Here is a 22,864-nt window from a genome sequence, read left to right as displayed (position 1 = left end):
CAGAACGTAGGCTCTCCAACCTCTTTCAGGCGTTGTCTGTCCCTTGAGAGGATGAAGGATTTTTCAATAAACCTTGAAAGATAGTCGGGAAGCGAGGAGACGATTCTGGGGGGATACTCCCCCCAGTTACTATTACCATGAGAAGAATTAATTGTTGATACTTGGTTTTTTCCACTCTTGATTCTGTTCCCACGAATGGGGTATAAAAACCCTAATTCTGAGATCAATAAACGGAGCTTGTTTATAATTTGCTACCCCCTGGTCTGCATTTCTCTCTCTGTCTCTGTCTCTGTCTCTGTCTCTCTCTGTCTCTCTCTGTCTCTGTCTCTCTCTCTCTCTCTCTCTTTCCTTCTTTCTTTTTCACTCTTTTCAGCCTCACCGGAGATAACTTCGTAGTGGACTCAGAAGTCTGCTACAATGTACCACAATTTATTTTAGTGCGACTCTGGCCAAGTCATTTAACCTTGTTTGCCTCAGTTCCTCATCCATAAAATGAGCTGAAGAAGGAAATGGCAAACCATTCCAGTATCTTTGCCAAGAAAACCCCAAATAGACTCACAAAGAATTGGACAAAACTGAAACTCAACAACAAATCACAGTTTATTTAGTCATTCACTCCCTAAATTGATAGACCTCTATTTTGTTTTCAGCTTCTTTTAAAAAAAAATTGATGCTTTGTGTCAACATCACAATCGTTTCCCACAAACCCGCCATATTATACTTTCCCCTGAAACAAAGAAAAATAATTAAGCAAATATCTGATACAGCTACGTAATTTATAAAATATTTTGCTCTAATAGTCCTCTACTTCTCTACTTCTCTACTATGAAAGAAAAAGCATGTTTCATTATCTCCAACTCTGAGACCCCCACTGGTTTTTCCAAGAACTCAATTTAACTTCATTTCATCAATCATTTCATTTATATTTTAACATAGTAACTGTGCCTATTTCCTTTTGGTTCTTATTTTGCTCTGCATCCATTCACAAAAATCTTTCAATATTTCTCTCAATTCCTGATATTTGCAATTTCTTATTATACAATATTTTACTACATTTAATGCAATTTTTTCTGGCCAATTTCTAATTGAAGGTTACCTAATTTATAGTGCTTTGTCACTACAAAGAGCAATGCTGTGAATATTTTGGTATATATTAGGCCTTCGTTTTTTGTCTCTGTTTTAATTGGGATATATGTTCAATAATGGATTTACTAGAGTAATGTGTGTAGTCAATTTAGTCACTTTTTCAGCACAATTCCACATTGAAATCCAGAAGAGTTGGACCACTTCATAACTCTACTTACAATGCCTCAGTGTATCTTTATCTTCACACAAGCCCTCCAATACTATCTGTTGTCACCTTGGCCACTTTACATGGTGTGAGGTGAAACCTCAGAGTCATTTTAATTTGTATTTCTCTTACGATTAGTGATCTTGAGCATGTATTATGTGATCATTTATAGCTTGCCATCTTCTTCTGATAAGAGGCTGCTCAATAAGGAAACTGAATATTGTATAATTATAAAGACCATGCTTGACCCTAAGGGTAAGATAAGAAAATTTACCCCTGTCTTCTTTGGAAAGGTGAGGACCATTAAGCCTATAACATTGCATTAAACTATAGGGGGTAGGTAATAAAAGCTTTGTTCATATTCTTTGACAACCACTAGATAATGATTTCTAGTATTATATATTTGTGTCAACTGCTCATATATTTTGGATATCAAACATATTTTAGTGATATCAGATACATATATTTCATTTCCTCTCTACTGTTTCCCTTCTAATCTTGTTATTAACTTCATTCTCATAAAATCTTTTAAAATTTACAGTAAAAATTATCTATTTTATCTTTTGATTTCTCCTATCAATTGTTCGATTAAGGACTCACTAATTAATAATAGTTGTGAAAGGTACCTGATCATACACTCTTTAATTTTTTTAATGGCATAACCTTTTTAAATTCAAGTTGGATAAAATTATTGAACTTACTAGAGTAGCTAGGTGGCACAGTGGATAGATTGCCTGGCCTGGAGTCAGGAAGACCTGAGTTTAAATCTAGTCCCGGATACTTTCTAGCTGTGACCTTAGAGGCAAGTCACTTAACTCTGTTTGCCTCAGTTTCCTCATCTATAAAATGAGCTGGGAAAGGAAATGGCAAACCATTCTAGTATCTTTGCCAAGAAAACCCCAAATAGAGCGACAAAGAGTCAGACATGACTAAACAACAATAACACTGAACTTTTTGTAGTATATGGTATAAGATTTTCATCTAAATCTAATTTCTGTCATTTTTCCAATAGTTCTTGTCAAATGGGGAGTCAGTTCTTCTAACAATTTATTTTTGGGCTTGCCAAACATTGACTTACTGTTGCAAATTATTTGTTTCATATCTAGTCTGTTCATTGATATACTTTTTTCTCTCTTTTATTAACTAGTACCAAAAGTTCTTGTGATTACATCTTTTTATATAGTTTGAGATCTCATTCTCACTTTTTCTTCATTTCTCCTTTGAGATTCTAGGACTTTTATTTTTCCAAATAAGTTTTAGTGTTTCATCTTATTGTAAAAGTATTCCTTCATATAATTGGATTGATATAGCACTAAACAATCATGAGCTATGAATGTGTCTCCAATTATTTAAGTCTTCTTAACTCTTCTTCAATGAGTGTTTGTTGTATTTAAATAAATCTTGGGTGTTATCTTGGCAGGTTAACTCAGATGTTTTATGCATTTTGAATGGAACTTCCCTATTTGTTTTTCCTGGTATTTGTTAGTACTATAAAGAAATGCCAATGATTTTGTGGATTTTTTCTGTATCCTGCTACTTTAGTGAAGCTATTAAATGGGCTCAGTTCCTTTGCTGATTCCTGGAGTTTTCTAAGTATTGTCGTTGTTTTTCAGTCACGTTCAGCTCTTCGTGGCCCCACTTGGGGTTTTCTTGGTCAAGATACTGGAGTGGTTTGCCATTTCCTTCTGCTCATTTTACAAATGAGGAAACTGAGGCAAACAGGTTAAGTGATTTGCCCAAGGTCACACAGCTAGTAAGTGTCTGAGACTAGATTTGAACTCAGGTTTTCCTGACTCCAGGCCCAGCACTCTATCCACTGCACTAACTAGCCTCCCCTTTCTAAGTACAGGAGTATGTTATCTGCAAATAGGGATCATTTTGTCTTCTTGATACTGATAATTATGCTTCTTATTTTTTCCTCCTTCCTTCTTTTCTAGTTAGCAGTTAAAAGTAATGCAACAGAAAGTAATCACAATTCATGTTCCCAGTGAGTGTAATATTTTTCCCCATTATGAAAACTCTCAAAACCCTTAAAAATTACATCAATAAATTACAGAGCATGTTCTTCTATACAGTTAGTTCTGCTGTAATACTTGTTTTGAAAAAACAAATTTGTTCCAACACGAGGGAACAACTTAAGCATAACATGAATTTCATATTTCTTATGTGCAATTTCATCCATGAGAAACAGTGAAAATGCAGAAAATTGTACTGTTTCACAATAACTCACAAGCTGCCACCTTTCCAATGTTCACTTCCACAAGAAAACTTTTGGTCTTTTCCAAGTAAAGTGCCATATTTACTATGCTCTGGTGCAGGAGGAGCTGTGAATGGAAGAGGACTGCTCTGCATCCAGGTACTCCAACCCCACCTTCTGCCATGGCCTGCCAAGGTCACCCTCATCTCAAGTAATCCACTTCAATGTTGCTAGTCCAGACCCTGATGTAACCAGAGCACAGGCCAACCAGCAGCTGGGGGCCTCAGATGTCACGCATATTTTCTGTAGTACTTACATATTTCTTAACCGTAACATGTAGAAAACTGCTACCATTTTTATTAGATTCATCTTTCTTTTACTGTGTCACTGACAAAGTTTTTAAGGTCATGTCCCTGGCCTATTTTCCCATAAGCCTTGCAGCTTTTATTGCATAATTTTGTATAGCGCCATGATTTTTGGGAACACACGTCACATTATAGCAGAACTAACTGTATTTCCAGTCCTACTCTTTCTCCTCGGTTCCAGTCGCTGCCTATTGGATATACCAGAGAAACCTGAACCCAAGCATATGTAAAACTGAACTCATCATCTTTTCCCACATCTACCTCTCCCCTGAAATTCCTAGTTTCTGTTAAGAACACCACATTCTCTCCAATCATCTTGTTTCACAATCTTAAGGGCATCTTCAAATACTCAATCTTAATCAAACCCCCACATATGAGGAGTTGCCAAATCTTATCATTTCTCTTGCATCTGTCCTCGTCTTTCTATTCAGTATCCACCCTAGGTCAAGACACCTCCTCATTCTTTCCTGGACCACTGTAATAGTCTCCTAATTCATCTCTCTGCTTTGTTGCTCTCCTTTCCAATCCTTTAAAAAACTGCCAAACTAATGTTCTTAAAACACAAATATGTCACTCCTCAATTCAATCAATTCCAGTGGCCACCTATTACCTCCAGGATTAAATATAACCTCCATTTAGCATTTGAAACATTTCACAAACTGGACCCAAACTACCTTTCCAGTCTTATTATTCATTACCCCACTTTATGCCCACTAGACAAATCAGCTTTTTTTTTTTTTAGTGAGGCAATTGGGGTTAAGTGACTTGCCCAGAGTCACACAGCTAGTGAGTGTCATGTGTCTGAGGCCCAATTTGAACTCAGGTCCTCCTGAATCCAGGGCTGGTGCTCTATCCACTGTGCCACCTAGCTGCCCCCAATCAGCTTTTTAAAAAATAAACTCATGGAATACTACTTCACCCATAAAAGAATCAGATGAAGCACACTTGATGTGAAAGGGTGTCCACTAAAGGGCTTTCTTACAGTTCCTTTCATTTTTGTTTTTGTATTCTCAGCGCCCAGCATAGTCCCTGATGCACAGCAGGCCCTAAATAGTACTAATTGACTGAACGTCTTAAAAGTCTCATGCTACCACCTGGTCTCAGTGTCCAAGGGTATATTCAATGGATCCCATTGCTTCTGTTACTTTTGGCCATGTTAGTGGCTTCTCCGAACTATTGCTCTCTTGTAGCTTATCTCTCACCTGGCAACTACTCTCATTTGGCAGCTATTATTAATCTTACCCAATGGGAAAGCTTCCTTATTTTATTGGGTTATCTCTATATTCTTAGGCTAGTAGTCAGCATTCCTAGAACTTTTTCAAAAAATAATGGGGAAGATAACTTTTACTTTATTTTTATTGGTAATGCTTTAGTGCCTCTCCATTGCAAACAACACTAACTCTTGATTTAAATATATACTTTTAAGCATAGGAAATAAGAGTCCTTCAATGACTATGTTTTTTAAGGGGGAATTATAGTGTAAATCTGTTGTATTTTTTAAAAGATTTTTTTTCTGTACCAATTGAAGTATCCGTGTAGTTTTTATTATCCTTTTTTATATTACTAATTATGGAAATTATTTGCTTAATATTGAACCATGCATGAATTTCTTATATGAATACACCTTCATTATAGTGCATTATTTTCTGGATGCTTTTCAGTAGTTAAAAATTTTAAATTTCTACATCAATATCGTTATCTAGTTTTTTTAATTTACCCTCTCTTTTTCTATTTAGTTGATAAAACTTTTCAGAAAAATAAATTTCCTTCTGAAGACTGTATTAGCTGTGTCACATAAAGTCTTGTATTTTTACCATTATCAATAAGCATCACCTACCATTTGCCAGGCACTGTGCTAAGCTTGGAAATGCAAAGACAAAAACAAAACAGAATTTGCCCTCAAGGGGCTTATATTCTAGCAGAGGATACACATATTAAGTTTATACAAAATACATATAAAATAAACATAAGTTAATTGGATTGGGATACTCATAACTTGGGAGGTAAGCAAAATCTCATGTAGAAGATGGTGTTTTAAGCTGAATTTTGAAGAAGACTAGGGAGTTCAAGGGATTGAAATGATGACAGAATACACTTCAGGCATAGGGAGGGCTAGGGCAAAACCTCAAATGGAGGGGCAGCTAGGTAGCACAGTAGATAAGAGCACTGGCACTGGATTCAGAAGGACCTGAGTTCAAATCCAGCCTCAGACACAAAATACTCACTAGCTGTGTGACCCTGGGCAAGGCACTTAACCCTGCTGCCTAGCAAAACAAACAAACAAAAAGCTCAAATAGAATATGGAATCTGTGTCTAAGGAATGGCAAAAAGGTTAGTTTGACTGGACCAGAAACCACATGAAGGAAAAGAATATGAGTCTGGAAAAAGTAGTTTGGAGCCAGTCTGTAAGGGCCTTTAAATACCAAAAAGAGGTTTTTATATTTTATCTTGGAGATAGCATAAAGCTCCTAGATTTGTTATCTTTCACATAATGGTTTTTCTGGAATCTATTGTATGTTTGGTATTCAGAATGTAATCAATTTTCACCAAGGTCTATAACTTCTGCTCTTATTTTATTTGTTTATTACTACTTCATTGCATTATGGTCCACAAAGGATGTATTTATATCATCTTTCTTTTTACATTTGTTTTAGATTCCTTTGGGCCCTAAAGCATGACTTCAGTAAAAGCTGCTGAGAAATATATATACTCTTCAAAATTCCCATTTAGAAGTGACCAAGGCCCAGTGGACCTTGAGTTGGGAAGACCCAAGTTTAAATATTGCCCTAGACATTTGTTAGCTGTGTGACAAGGCATTCAACCTCCATTTGCCTCAAACTCCTCACCTAAAAATAGGGACAATAATAGCACCTATTTCCCAGGATTGTTTTGAGGATTAAGTGAAATAATAATTGTAAAGCACTTAACAGAGTGCCTGGTACACGGATTCTATCTAAATGTTAGCTATGACCATTCTTGTTATTCTTATTATTAAATATTATCTTCCAACCACTAACTCAGATTTATATTTTCCTTCTTGCTTATCTTTCTTTTGTATTCTTTCAGCTCCATAAGAGGAATATTAAAGCCTCCTACTTTTACATTAACCAACGTCATCTAGTATTCCTTTTAAGAACTCAGCCTCTATGCCACTTGGTGTATATGCATTTAATATTATTTTTCACTGACTGTGGTGGCTCCGAATATAATATAGTTCCCCTATTTATTTCTCTTTACTTATCAGTCTTGATTAGTGCCTTATCTAAGATCATAATCATAACATGAAGTATAACAGATTTTGTTCTAGTCCCTCATTTTCATCTTTAAACTTGATCTCTCCTCAATGTCCTTCCTTCCCATTAATCTGCCCAATCCTAAATTCCTTCAACTTATTTTAAAAAGTATTTTAGTAGAATAATAATTCCTTGATCAAGGGGGCTGTCACTTTTGCACTTGTGTCCCCAGTGCCCAGAACAGTGTTTGGCACGTAGTATATGCTTAATAAAGGCTTGTTTGAGTCTCTTATTTTTCTTTTTCTTTTGTTTTTTCAGCTCATATTAGTGCTATGCCATAAGAGCATGAATTCCTTGAGAGCATACCTTTCTTTGTATCTCCAGCACAGGTGTAACTTGGAGATACTGCAAGTTTGGTTCCAGACCACCACAGTAAAGCAAATTTCTCAATAAAGCAAGCCACACAAGTTTTTTGGTTTCCCAGTAGATATAAAAGTTGTTTACACTATACTATAGTATATTAAGTATGCAATAGTATTGTGTCTAAAAAATTGTACATACCTTAATTTAAAAATATTTTATTGCTAAAAAAATGCTAACCATCATCTGAACCTTCTTGTGAGTTGTAGTCTTTTTGCTGGTGGAGGGTCTTGCCTTGATGTTAATAGCTGCTGACTTATCAGGGTGGTAGCCTAGATCTCAGCCTATCTCAGCTTTTGAAATGCCTTCCTCACTGAGCTTAATCATTTCTAGCTTATGATTTAAAGTGAGAGATGCACGACTCTTCCTTTCACTTGAACACTTAGAGACCATTGTAAGGTTATTAACTGGCCTAATTTCAGCATTGTGTCTCTGGGAATATGGAGGCCCAAGGACAGGGAAAGAGGGAACTGCCAGTTGGTGGAACAGTTAAAACACATACAACAATTACCTACTAAGCTTGCCACTTTATATGGGCGCAGTTCGTGGTGCCCCAAAACAATCACAATATTAGCACCAAATAACTCTGATTACAGATCACCATAACATATAATAATGAAAATTTTGAAATATTGCCAAGAATTACCTAAATGAGACACAAAGACAATGTGAGCACATGCTGTCGGAAAAATGGGACTTATAGACTTGCTCATTGTTGGGATGCCACAAACTTTCAATTTGTAAAAAAAATGCAACATTTGAGAAGTGCAATAAAATGAGGTATGCCTGTACTTACCATACATAAAGCCTGGCATATAGGAGATACTTAATAAATGCTAAGTGATTGATTCAAAGCTTCTAATCCCCCTGTGAGAGATGGCCTAAAGTGCAGTTGCCTCAGGCCTAAGTTATACTTTGCTAGAAAGCCCTGAGTTGAGTTTCCCCTTTCTAAAAAAATCCACATCAGCACAGGCAGTTCCTGGTGACTCCCGCTTCCTGGCACACATATATATCTAGTTCCCAAATATGGGTATGTTTACTTCTATTGGGTATTAGTTCCTGCGTTTAGATTGTCCACCTTGAGTACCCAGACAGTGGGGGAAAGAGGTAAGAGAGTGGGAGGGGCACACGTGAGGGCTATAAAACTTTGCTTCTCGCAGTCAGCACACACACTCCCTTGCTGGTGCCATCTTAAGCCACATGGGGTGTGTCCTTTCTCGTAAGAAAGCAATAAAACTCCTTTTTGCCTTTCTTAAGAAAAGTCTCAGGGGCAGCTAGGTGGCGCTGTGAATAGAGCACTGATCTTGAAGTCAGGAGGACCTGAGTTCAAATCCAGCCTCAGACCAAACACCTGACACTCACTAGCTGTATGACCCTGGGCAAGTCACTTAACCCCAACTGCCTAAAACAAAAAACAAAAAAAACCCAAAAGAAAAGTCTCTGATTATTACAAAGGGGTTCATAAACACCCCACATACCCCCACCCCCACCCATCCTTATAGCCTGTGCATCACCTATTTTCTTATTTTAGTTACATTAATTTTTAAATGCTATTCCAACCTCTTTCTTACTCCTGTCCTTTTCTGGGATACTTTAGAAATCTACAGATCTGCAATAGGGTACAGTAGGAAGTGTTTTGTGACAGTACTCTGGGGCAGGGGAGGGCTGACTCTGTTCTCGCCTTTTCCCTCACTGTTTGTCTCTGTTAATGTTATGCCATCTTCCATTTAAATGTATGTCTCCCAGTTCAACCCTTTCCGAATTATAGGGCTATAGTGTCCCAACTAGTTACTTTCCCTTTCCCCATAGCAGAGTTCATTACATTTCGCCTTTTCCAGTCCCAGTGTGAATGCTTCACAATGCTATCAGATCATGTCCCTTCTACTGGCTGAAACCAATTCTCACTCCTCCTTCTATGATCTGTCCCCCAGTGCTCTTCCTTACTCTCTCACCATCCTAAAGGCAGGGGGAGAAACTGAATGCCTCACTCTCCTCTTAAGCCCTGGCCATGGATTGCCTGGAAACTATTCAATCTTCTCTACAGCTATATTACTCTAAATACTTACAATATTGATTAGTAATGAGGGAATTAAGTTTCTCCTCTTAAATTATTATTATTATAACAACAGCTAGAATTTATATAGTACTTTAAATGTATAAATTTATAACATGGTATCTCATTTGATACTCACAACTACTCTATAAGGTTAGTACTACTATTATCCTCATTTTACAGATGAGGAAACTGAGGTTCAGAAAGGTTAAGTGACTTGCCCAGAGTCATACAGGTAAAATATCTGAGGCAGGATCTTTTTTTTCTGTATTAATTAATTATTTTTAGTTTTCAACATTTACTTCCATAAGATTTTGAGTTCCAAATTTTCTCCCCGTCTCGTCCCTCCCCCCACCCCAAGATGGCATGTATTCTAAATACTTCTTCCCCTAATCTGCCCTCCATTCTATCTTCCCTCCCTTCTCTTACCCCCTTCCCCTTCTATATTCTTGTAGGGCAGGTTAGATTTCTATACCCCACTGCCTGTTTATCTTGAGGCAGGATCTTCTTGTACTGTACCACTTAGCTATCTCACTTCTTCCAACCATTCTTCTGAATTTTCCCATTGTGTCTTTTGCTCCTCAGATTCTTTAGCCCATTAATGTTCCCTTTGCCTTCCCAAGACATTTCAGTCAGTGTGCAAATTTTAAAGATGATCAACCAAAAAACAGACCCTCCCACCCCACATTCAAGTATTTGCCTGGCTTTAGCCAAATAAAAACAAGCACTTAATTTCTCTGGTTTTCATTAACATCTAAAAATATCTTACTTTATGCTGCTTGGTCATTCAGAATATTGTATGTACCCTGCTCACTTCTGAAGTCTTCTGAAGAAATAATTTAAATCTTTCCCTTCGAAGCGCAACTATTTTCATTGATATTTTAGCCTTAGCTTAGCTTTACAGGTTTTTTCCAACTCTGTTGCTCTTCAGAATATCATGTCCCAACATTTCCTTTAACTCCTTGTAAGTATGGAATAATCCCACATTATACTCTTCAGAATGGAAAGGTTTTTTTTTCTTTACTACCTTCAAAATTTATTCTTTTTTTCCTGTAGTTCTGAAATTTAACAAAGTTGTTACTTGGCTAGCTTAACATGGAATTTCTTTCTTTTAATATTGAATATGATAACCTGTACTTTCTTATCTCCTTCTAATATTTTATGGACAATTTTTCTATTTGATTTCTTGAAGTATCAAATTCAGATTTTCTGGAAGGCCTATTACTTTAGATTATGTCTTCACATTTTATCTTCAAGTTCCATGTTCTTATTTTGTTGAACTCTTCTGTATTCTAATCTCATTGGAGGTTTTTGCTCCATTATTTCTCCTTTTAACCTCTGTTTTTTGTTTCAATTCTGTTTTTTAAGAGAACATGCTGATGTGAAATGTGTATTTTGTTCTAAAGTCTGGTTAGTTTTGCTGATTTCTTCCTTAAGAAATTTAATATCTTTGGTTCTTATTTTCATTTAATCCTTTTATTCTCTTCTGAACCATTCTAAAGTTGCTCCATCATCATTGTAGCAGGGCAGGTTTCTTGCAGAATTTTTGCACTACCTTCATGTTTCACATGGGATTTTTACTCAATTTCCTTTGCTGTGAGGTATCTGTCCATTGAGATAGCTCTTTTCTTTGAATTTTTATTAATTTCTTCTCCTTAGTTTTGTCTTTATGAATAAGTACCAAGTTTTACATGGTATTCTTATTAAAGCCATGTTTGTTCTGCTAATCCTTTCTATTTTGAATTCCCAGTGCTGTTGTGCCCTCCCCTAGCATTTGCTATCTATCTCCTGTCCTCTCAGACCACGAGGTCTATTACTCTTTTTTTTTTTTTTGGGCCAGGCAATGGGGTTAAGCGACTTGCCCAGGGTCACACAGCTAGTAAATGTTATGTGTCTGAGGCTGTATTTGAACTCAGGTCCTTCTGAATCCAGGGCCAGTGCTCAATCCACTGCGCCACCTAGCTGCCCCAAGGTCTATTGCTCTTGATGTATGTTGGTGACCAAGCAATCAATCAACCAGCACCTACTCTGTAAAAGTGATATTGCTGCAAAGAGACTTCCAGAGGCCATACTCCAATTCTTTACCTTTCCCAGTACCATTCTTCAAATTTATCCCTCTTTTTTGACTCAGATTTTCTTCAATAGCTAGGTTAGACCCTGGGAACTCTTCATGAAGGTAATGCACTTGGGATTCTCCTCTGTCCATCCTAGGAGTAGAGATCTCTGAGATACTGACACAGGCATAACTTTGAGAAGTCATTTGTAACCTTCCACTATTTTCCTTAATAATGTTTCACAAATGGGTTAAATCATAAATAGGTTGTCTTTGGCTATCACGTATCTTTGCTTGACAAAGAAATCATGTATTTTCTGGCTGAAGTGGTTTCTAAATTTTTTTTGGGCCTTCTCATTGCAGTGAATACTTTAATATCCATTAAACTTGATTCTAGATTAAGGATGATGAAATATACATTTTTTTTGTCCTTCCTGAGTAAAAGGATGATGAATTACAGATACAGAATGTTATATACATTGCCAATTGCTGCTACAATTTATTTGGCTTAACTATGTTCTCTTTGTTACAAAGGAGGGTCTTTGGAGGGATGGCTATTGGGAAGTGATGGTATAAAAAACCAAAAGAAAGATATCCCAATTCCTCAGGTGTACTCCTACATCCCTGAGGAGTAATGTAGCTGCCTCTGGGAATCTGACTTGCTGGTGTGAATGAAAAGTGAGATAAGGATCCCCCCCAGAATTCACACAGACTACATAAGTAATGTAAGAAACAAGAGATATAAACAAAAATTTATTTTAAAATAATAGTCCTGTATCACTGTGATCCCCAAATTAAATAGAGCAAAATTAAAACTCTGAAGACCCCTATTTACCTAGGGGTACATTGAGGGGGTTAGTCACATTGAGTGGCTTCAGTAAAGTTATGGTACACAGGACAGCAAAGACACAGGGTTAGTACAGACAGTGCTGGGTTCAGAGTCAGACAATCGCTTCAGACCATACCTCCCTGCATGACTCTAGCCAAGTCACTTTCCCTCTCTAGCCCTCAGTTTCCTTATGTTAAAAGTGGGTGAGGTAGAATAACCTCTAAGATACCTTCTTTTATTTTTATTTTTTTCCTAAGGTACCTTCTAGTTCTACATCTATGATCCTATGACTTCCACTTCCACGTATCATATCAAAGGTTAGTGGGGAAAGTTCCAGAAGCCTGAAGTCCTCATTGGTTAATAACTTAAAATTTGAGAGAAAAGAACTTGCCATTTATTAATTTATATTTAACTATATGTATATTTATTATATTTTTATATTTATACCTGGAAACATCTGCCCCATATACCCAGATATATTAGGAATAATGAATTGATTAACTGGCTCTTCTTCTAATTCACCTATTTTCCTTAATTACGGAAATCATTGGAAAGAAATAAAGAACCTAACAGAAAATCTGCCCTGGTTGTAAAATATTTTTTTGCCAGGACTATTCCTTTTTACTCATTATCAAATATTTTTTTTTACTTGGATGAATGAATGGACACGCATTATGCTAAGTGAAAGGAATACAAATATAAAAGCAAAGACAGTTCCTGCACTTAAGGAGCTTACATTCTATTGGGAGAAACAATACACATAGGGAAGAGGGGCACTTTGTCCTAGAAAGTTACACGCATGGGGAGTTGGGCTCAATGGTATAGTTGACTTAATCTTGGTGCATGGTTCTGGCTGTATCTTAAAGCTTTCCCACACTGAATATAATCATAATGGTTTTTCATAGTATGAATTCTAAAGAGGCCAATAGGATTTGGCCTAAAAGTACTAAAGGTTTTGTTTTTTTTAACATTCAGTACATTCATAACGTTGTCTCCAGAAGCTCTCATTAAATGGCACCTTCATAATTTGAGTTTTTCTTAAAAACATTAGGTATATACATTTCTATTCTTGAAGAAATTACAACACACATGCATAAGTTGAATCATGTGTATGTCTCAGAAACTGTTCTATTGAGTTGCCTAATTTATGAAGGATTCTTTATACAACTAATGCATGATGACACTCAACAATTCTGACTCTTTAACAAGGTAAGGTATGAAAGCTGACAGTTCTAAACAGGGTGATATGAAGCACCAGCAGAGTACTAGTGACACGGGAGTAAAGAAAATGGATTGTAGGAGGTAATAGAAATGAGAAAGGGGGCATGAATAGTTTGTGAATCTATTGATAGCTGTGCAGATATGATTGGTGAAGGATGGAGAAAGAAGAATTGGGCTGCTCTACAAGTAATAGTATTGATAGATTTTATTGTTATCTATTTGTATGAGTGTGCTTTATCAGCAAGGTCTTCATAATATAGCTATACCTTGGTAGAGAAAAATCTAGAATAAAGCTTCCCAGTCTTGTTCTGCAGCTGGTGCCTATGCCAGACTCCTTTATCTGTGCTGGATTGGCATGTGCCCTAGTCCATGGTTGTTGGAAACAAGAAGGAAGGCAGTGCAGCTTCCCTCCTAGAGCCCCAATTCCCACCCCCCATCCCTTGGTGATATCACACTGCTTCTTTCTCACTTTTCATAGACCCAGAAGAGCATGAACTCATAGTGAATAAGATATCATTAGAGGATATCACCAATGATACCATCAAAGGACAGACTACTGACAGAGCAAAGACATATGGGAATGGTTTCTCTCTCTCAAATGGGAGGAATCCCATTTGCTTTAAATAGATGAACCCTTCTTCCCTTTGGGAACACCTGGTTGCTTCCAGGTGAAGAGGTTGACTGCCACGCAGCCTAATGGCAACTGACTTTGGCCACTGGAACTCCTGTGCCCTGGTCACAGTGGCCAATGTAGCTGCAGCCTGAGAGAAACTTCCTAGCAGCCATTCAGGCATTGGGGCAGGGAAAACCATTGTAGCTGCCTGTTCAAGAATTCCCTGTTACAGGTACCTATGGAAACCAGGGGTGGTAGTCACAGAACAAGTACAACTAGGAACCAAAGAGGCTTCCAAAAATGTCAGAGGCTGTTGAGAAGGACCTGCTGGCCTTCTCTCTCTCTTCTCTGGCCCTCATTTTTTCTTTTGGTTTTTTTTTTCTACTTCAGTCCAGGATCCAAAGCTGGGTCCTAAGACCCAGGACCAATTCATTATTCCATTTCCATAATTTGCAGGTACAGGTAGAGATGCAGGATATGATTGAAAGGCAAGTCTATGCAGGAATGCTGAATTTTTCCCTAGCCTTTTCAATATGTTGAATAAACCAAGTGGCCAATGACTGCTGTTTACCTAAATCTTATGGATGTGGTGGTTTCTCACAAAATTACAAAACTGAGAGCAGAAAATTTTCCTGAGGTGGGTGGAGACAGTCATGGACATGATAGCCTAAATATCCCAAAGCAAAATTTTCTGTTTCATCCCCTAGAATAAATTCAGAATCCAGGAAACAAAGGGTTTTGGTTGCCTGGTTCTTTGAAATCAATGGGTCAAAGAGTCAAGAGAATAAGAAATATTCTTTTGCATATATGTCAAGAGACCTAGATGAGACCACTGGCCTGGGGGCTGGAGTACACTGCCACCTGGTGGAAAAATTATACACTCTCTTATTTCTCATCCTATCCACCCTGGCCATAGCATTTCCTTCACTGGTCCTTCTAACACCATGCCATGGGCAGTACACTCAGCTTTGGAACCACCTTGGCTATCCTGACTGGTGAATTGGACAGCACAAATACACATAGCTTACTATATCTAGTTCGTCCTAGAAACCAGACTACACTTCATATCCCACCTGACTAACCAACCCAGCCATTTCTTTGCCATCTATCTGGCTACCACAAGCATAATTTTCTCCCCACTACCCCATCACTTGCTCTGGGAACAATAATAAAATAAGTGCTACTATTGATTCTAGAAAGGATGTATCAATCGATTCTCCTATGGTTCTCCATACCATTTTTGTGACTTCTTCAATCAAAATACTTTGTCTTGGCCTTTATACCTTTATTTGCATTGACTCCTAAGTTCTTTGTATGCCACGTGTTTAGCACAGTGCATAGCACACTGCAAAGGCTTAATAACTGCTCTTTACTCATTCATTCATTGGTTAATAAAATGATAGCTGGTCTTTCCATGAGCTTATGTAAGGTAGGGCACAAGGTGATTTGGCCCTGTGCATGCACTCCTGTACCAAAAGTGTCACATAGGACACCTACCCATTACAGGTCTGAATATGAATATCAAACTTAAACCTTAGAGGTAACCCTTCTTAATTAATAGAATATAGAAAACACAGAGATCACATCTTAGCCCTCTGTTTTTCACCAGTTCTGACAGATTAGATTATGCTACACCTTCTTTTCTAGGGCTTAGCATTTTGGGGAGTTTTAAAGTCATGCGAAGTGAAAATTTGGCTTACCCTATCCCCAGACACAAGACAATTTCCATTTGTGCTCCAGTTCAGGACTGTAATAGCAGCAGCATGGGTGGTGGGGACTGTGTGCTGTTCCTTATCTTGCTTGTTAAATACTATGACTTCTCCAGCTTCCCAGCCAATAGCCAGGATCATTCGAGTTGGGTGCCAGCTCAGGGACATAGCTTGGAATGATCTCTCAATATGTGTTTCAGGCACATGCTCACCCTACACAGGAAAAAAAAAGCACATGCTTAAGAAATGATCAGCTGCTATACTACAAAAATCAATGGAATCAATGTCAATCTAAGATTACATGTGCCTAAAGTGCCTAATGATATTTTATTACATTAATGTTAAATGAAAATGCTCATTGACTTCAATATATCAATTCAAATTTAACATGTAACATTTCAGTTCAAAAAGACTTTGAGCACCTATATGTCCAGCTCTACGTTAGGTACTGTGGGAGATAGGAAAAAAAAAAGTCCCTTCCCTAAAGGGTTATTAAGGTCACTAGGGACATAAGACATATAGGTGAAGTAATTAAATAACAGCACAATGATATGTACACTTAAATGCTAACATAGACAATACAGCTACAACTGTTATAGATTATAGAAAGGAGATGCTACATGGCCAAAACATTACTGAAAAGAATCAGAATCTAAAGGATCTTAGTTCATCTAGGAAAAAAAAACTTCACAAATGCCATGTTTGGAATGACTGCCTTGGTCAGAAAAGGTTCATTAGCTGAACTCAAATCTTTAATAACACAAGTGTTTTTTAAAATATATGATTAAGTGCCCAAATAAACAATAGGCATTAAGTGCCATAGGATTAAAGGCTTGACTATTAAAAAACTGAGAAAAATTTTAAAAAAAACGGCTAGACAAATAGCGCAGTGATTTAGCAAATATAGTAAATGTTGATAAAATTAGTTATGAATAGCATGGTGCAACAGAGAGCTAGGCTCAGAGCTGGGAAGACCTAGGTTCGAGTTCTAATTCTGATACATATTGGCTATGTGACCTGAGGCAGGTCATTTAACCTCTTAGTGCCCCAGGCAACTAAAATCTATTCTTTTACACACATGCACCATAAGTATCCACTAGTTCCACTGAAGTATGTATTTGTGGGAAGTGTGCTCCAGACTTATGGAGAAAATGTTTTATTGCCATCTTTCCTCCTTAATTCTTTGTTTGTTTTTGTTTCCTCCCCTACCCCAGGCAATGGGGTTAAGTGACTAGCCCTACCCAGGTCACATAGTTAGTATTATGTGTCTGAGGCCTGATTTGAACTCAGGTCCTCCTGACTCCAGGGCCGGTGCACTATCCACTGCGCCACCAAACTGCCCCTTGTTAATTCTTTATTATCCAAGCCCATCACCACCTAACAATAATTTCATACTACAAAAAGGCAGAAGAACCAAGAAGAGGAAGTGCTATTCTGGACTTCATTTCCACCAAGAAAGAACTGGTTACTGAAGGAGAAGTTAAAGGAATCTTCATGACCATTCTTTATTAGAATTTGTGATAAAGAAGCAAGGGAAATCCGAGCAAAGTCTGACATGTACTCTAGATTTGAGGACAGCAGGTTTCAAAGAATTCAGGGAAAGATATGTAGGAGACTACAGATACAGAGGAAGCCTGCCCAAGAGGGATGGGAGGCCCTCAAAATTAAAATTTTGAAGACACAGTCCCTAGGGATCAATACATCTAGTCCAAACTCCCCATCATCTCCACCCCTGAACCCAACTCCTCAGTTTTTATGATAAAGGGAAGAATCATATAAAGAAATTCATATGGATGCACAAAGAGGTCACAGACAAAGGGATATTTAAAAGACACTTAAGGGTGGATTCAAGGACTAGTAAGAGAGGATTAAACACAAAAACATGAATAATGACAAAACAAGAAAATGATAAATGTTGGAGATGTGGGAAAACTAGAACACTAATGCATTGTTGGTGGAGTTGTGAAATGATCCAACCATTTTGGAGAGCAATTTGGAACTATGCCCAAAGGGCTATAAAAATGTGCATACCCTTTGACCCAGCAATAGCACTTCTAGGGCTATATCCCAAAGAGATCATACAAATGGGGAAAGGACCCACATGTACAAAAATATTCATAGCAGCTCTTTCTGTGGTGACAAAGAATTGGAAATTGAGAGGAGGCCCATCAACTAGGGAATGGCTGAACAAGTTGTGGTATATGAATGCGATGGAATACTATTGTGCTATAAGAAATGATGAACAGGCTGACTTCAGAAAAACCTGGAAAGACTTGTATGGTCTGATGCTGAGTGAAGTGAGCAGAACCAAGAGGACTCTGTACACAATGACAGCCATGTTGTGTGATGACTAATATTGAACTTAACCCTTCCCAGAAATACAAGGATCTAAGACATCTCCAAAGGCCTTGTGATAGAATAATGCTATCCACATCCAGAGAAAAAACTATAAAGTTTGAATGCAGATTGAAGCATACTATTTGCTATTTTTTTTCTTTTGTTGAGTTTTGTTTCCTCTTTCTGGTGGTTCCTCCTATTGGTTCGAATTCTTCCTTACAACATCACTAATGTGAGAATATGTTTAATAGGAATGTATATGTACAGCCCATATCAGATTGTGCACCTTCCTGGGGAGAGTGGTGGGGAGGAAGGGGGAGAAAAATTTTTAACTCAAAAGCATATGGAAGTGGTTGTTGATAAATCAAAATAAATCGATAAAAAAAAAATTTGAATAATGTCAGGAACAATAATGCTAAAGACAATAAAAGGGGAAGTTAATTGGTGCAGCGGATAGAGCACTGGGTCTGGAGTCAAGAAGATGAGTTCAAATTCAGCTTCAGACACTAAGTAGCGGTGTGAACCTGGGCTAGTCACATAACCCTCTTTGCCTCAGTTTCGTTATCTGTAAAATGAGCTGGAGAAGAAAATGGCAAACAACTATAGAATCTTTGCCAAGAAAAACCACAAAGAGGTGGACATGACGGAACAACACAACAAAAGACAATAAAAAGTTGTTTAGAGTTGTTTAATTTTAAGTCCGTATTGGAGAAAAGAAAAGGATCAAGGAAGAGACAGTACTGTTACTCAGGATAGATGGACTGATAATAAAGGACTATTAGTTCCTGCTTCACGTTGTCTTCTCTGCTAAGAACATTACTGGATGGCAAAGGACAGAACAAAAGTGGCTAATGGGGTTGAAATGAAAAATAAGTAGACAGATAGTAAGACACCATCTAGTTGCCTTCAATGAGTTCAAGGCCCAGATAAAATACACCTCTGAGTAACGAAAGAACCAGGAGATGTTTTATTACTAAAGAAACTATAAGGTTTCTTTAAGACGTGATAGAGAATGGCATAGGGACCACAGGCAAGGAAAAGGGCAAACATCTCAATTTTTTTTCAAGAAAATGATAATTGTAAACTATAGGCCAGCTAGCTTGACTTTCTTGGCAGAATTCTAGCTCATATCATTAAAGCAATTGTTAGTGAACATCTAGAAAAAGAAGCAGTGAACAGAAAGGTCTAGACAGCTTCATCAAAAGCAGATGATGCTTAGACGAATCTCATTTCCCTTATAGAAAAAATAACTGGGTTGGTAGATCAAGGGAATGTTATAACTATAGTTTATGTAGTTTAAACTATAGTTTGTAGAAATTGTAGTTTAACTAGGTTTCAGCAAAGTATCTAAAAAGTTTCTCATGATAATATTGTGGAAAAATTGATCAGATATATGAAAAACAACAGACCACTGAGATGGATTTTGAAATGGTTATGATGAGGTCTAGAAGCTTAGGGGTGCTGGGACCCCAAGATCATGACACGCAGGTCCTGTCTGAAAGAATCCAACCCAAGCCTTCTTTCAGCCAAAGACAAGGTTTATTAAAGATCAGACATATTAGCCACACTCTTAAGGAATCTGAGCACCTGTGAGCTATTAGCTAGAGTATAAGAATCTGAGCACCTTAATGGAGACAAGATGGACCTTATACACAGAAAGTCTGTGGGAGAGATCTCGGAGTGGCCAAGTAGTCTGCTGGGATTGTGAGGTAACAGAATGCTAGGGACCTGTACCATGGTGGCCAAGGAAGAATGGAACCTAGCTAGGATTAAGGGTGGGAAGTGGCCTGGGGCCATAGGGAGGTAAAACAATGGAGGGCTAGGCTAGGTTAGGTTAAGGGTAAAAGAGAATTGAGATTAGGCATAGCCACAATGAAAGGCCAGTTGATGGGATTATAGCCTCAGGGGAAATCCAGAGATTTGGCCAAGTGGCAAAGTCCAGGGTTTTTCCTTTCTGGGGTCCAGATCCCAACCCCATCAGTTACATGGCCAAACAATAGTTATTAATAGTTTCTCTGTCCCTAGAGTGCCGCAAAGATCTGTGCTCGGTCAGATGCATTTAACATTTTTATCAATGATTTGGTTTATAAAGGTGTAGGTAACATACTTATCCAGGTATGATAGAAAAAAGGTAAAACAATTCAAGAAAATGACACAAAGCTAGGAGGGATAGATAACATATTATGTAACATGTTAGGATACAAAAATATCTTGACAGGCTACACAGGTCAAATATTTTCAAGATGAGATTGAATACGGATTCACTGGGTTCAAAAGATGATCTTTGCAACTACAAGAGAAGAGGCAGGGCTAAAGAGCAGTTTATCTGAAAAAGATCTGGGAGATTTAGTACGCTGCAAGCTCATAGCACCCAAAAAAATGTATGTGATTTTAGGCTACATTAAGAGAGACTTGGTATTCTGGGTCAGAGGCGATATAGTTCCACAACACTCTGTCCAGGTCAGACCACATCTGGATTATTAACTATTCAATTCTGGGTAGCACATTTTAGAACAGACATTGATCAGCTGAAGAACAATCAGAGGAATGCAATCTGGATGGTGAATAGCCTTGAGAAGATGCCATAGGGATGACAATTGAAGGAACTGAAGATGGCTTCACCTAGAAAAAGGAAAATGTAAGCGCTGCCCTAAGTTTCTGCAGCACTGTCATATGGACGTGATGTGGGTACAAAGGGTGCCCTAGGAGCTTGAGCATTGGAAGAGACCACCGGGACATCTATTCCAACTTTTCTCTGGAAGAAATCCCCACGGCAACATGGGGGCCAACACAGGATCATCCAGCCTCTGCCTTAAGACTGCCAGGAAAGGGGGTGCCTACTGCCTCTTAATGCAGCCCGTTCCACGCCACCTCTTATCATTAGAAAGTTGTTCCTGACATCAAGCCTCAATAGGTCCTTTCATAACTTCCACCCAATGCTGCTGGTTCTGCCCTTTGGGGCCAAACAAAGCAAGACCTCCATATGAAAGCCTTTTGGACCCTCTAACCCAGCTCTTGCGGCCTTCCCCTCATCTTCTCTTCTCCAGGCTAAAGATTCCCAGCTTCTTCAACCAATCCCCAAGTGACATGGAGTCAAAGTCCTTCCCTGGCTTGGTTGTCTTCCTCTAGACACACTTCCAGCTGCTCCACTTTCTCAGACCATGGTATTGTAGTGAGTGAAAGATGGCATGACTGAGGAAACAAAAGTTTGAACTTTGGGGCATATCAATTTATTAAGCGATGAGTGCCAATTGTGTAACAAATCGGGCCCAGGCCTCTTCCTCAGCTTAGGGATGGACCTCAAATATAGGGAGAGGCCAATTTAGGGCACCCTTTGTACCTACATCAGAAGGTTGGTTCGGTTTAGTCCTAAAGAGCAGGACTATAAGCAATGGGGGAAAGTGGCAGAAAGACAAATTTAAATTCAGTTTAAAGAACCAACTACTAACTTGGAGCTGTCCAAAAGCAGAACAGGTTGGTTGCCTCTCCAGCTGTTAGGGTCCTCCTCAGGTCTTCAAAGCTGGATGACTATAGGGAGAATTTAAAGGTCCCTCCCAAATCAGAGATGTCACACTATTCTGCTCAGGCCTCATTTTCCAGACTTCAGGGTATGGAATCTATGGTATTCTAATTCAATAAACATTTGTTAACTACCAACCAAGTATCAGGAATTGTGCTAAGTGCTGGGGATATAAATAAGAAAAGAAAAATTGTCTTCATCCCTCTGGGAGGGACAATACATAAAAGAAAACTAAAAAGGGTGGGGTGGGAGGTAGGAAACCAAGCAGAGGTATGGATGGAAAGTATAGGAGTCACTGGTAAAATTCTGAGCCCTCTCTAAAAAAGGATCTGGATCTGGGAGGGGAAGAGGAAAGACTGCTCAAATTGTTAAGTGGGAAAAGCCAACAATTTGCATGTCAATCTGCATGGTGATGAGATTTCAGGCAATCAGCTTATTCTGGGTGAAGGCTGGAGTGGAAGTAAATTCTCCCACACCTTGCCCTACATCCCAGACTCCTTTGCCATTCACAGACATCTAGTGCTCAAGTCTGGATCATCCTCAGCATGTAGACTCCTGCTCACTGGTCCCACTACAGATTCATTTTAACCTGTTTGAAAAAGGCTCTTACTATTGCAAGAAAGGCCTTTAACTGATTGGCTTATTTTCTTCCCTACTCCCCTCAGTGGATGTTCTAAACCTTATCTTCCTCCAACCTCCAAGGCCTCCATTGCTCTCAAGAGTTTATCCAGCAAGCAGTCCTTCATTTTCACAACTCAAAACCTCTCTACAACTTCACCCATTTTCATTTCCCCCCCTTTTACTGTGGTCTCTGAGAAAGAGGTAGCCTTTCTCCTTGCCAGGGAAAACTCCTCTACTTATGCCCTCAATCCCATCACCAACCATTTTCCTCCAGTAACTTATCAATCATCTCCTCTATTTCTTTTATCACAGCCACTACTTTCCCACAGCCTACAAAGACAATCAGGTCTACTTCATCCTTTAAAAACCTCTGCCGTAGCCTCAGGTCATCATTAACTTTTC

At 38.3% G+C, this 22,864-nt stretch overlaps 1 protein-coding gene across 1 annotated transcript in view; it reads right to left on the bottom strand.

The window, feature by feature from the left end:
• IFT140 (intraflagellar transport 140) overlaps positions 1–22,864 on the bottom strand; it is a 186,434-nt gene that overhangs the window by 154,344 nt on the left and 9,226 nt on the right. The window contains 1 exon segment of the mRNA XM_021006622.2: positions 15,976–16,197. Coding sequence (XP_020862281.1) covers positions 15,976–16,197 — 222 coding nt within the window.

This window comes from Phascolarctos cinereus, unplaced genomic scaffold, assembly GCF_003287225.1.
Source record: "Phascolarctos cinereus isolate Bilbo 61053 unplaced genomic scaffold, phaCin_HiC Scaffold_4;HRSCAF=312, whole genome shotgun sequence".
In the NCBI taxonomy this organism is placed as follows: domain Eukaryota; kingdom Metazoa; phylum Chordata; class Mammalia; order Diprotodontia; family Phascolarctidae; genus Phascolarctos; species Phascolarctos cinereus.
The sequence above is the reverse complement of the archived record's forward strand: the minus strand, read 5'-3'. Positions and strand labels throughout refer to the sequence as shown.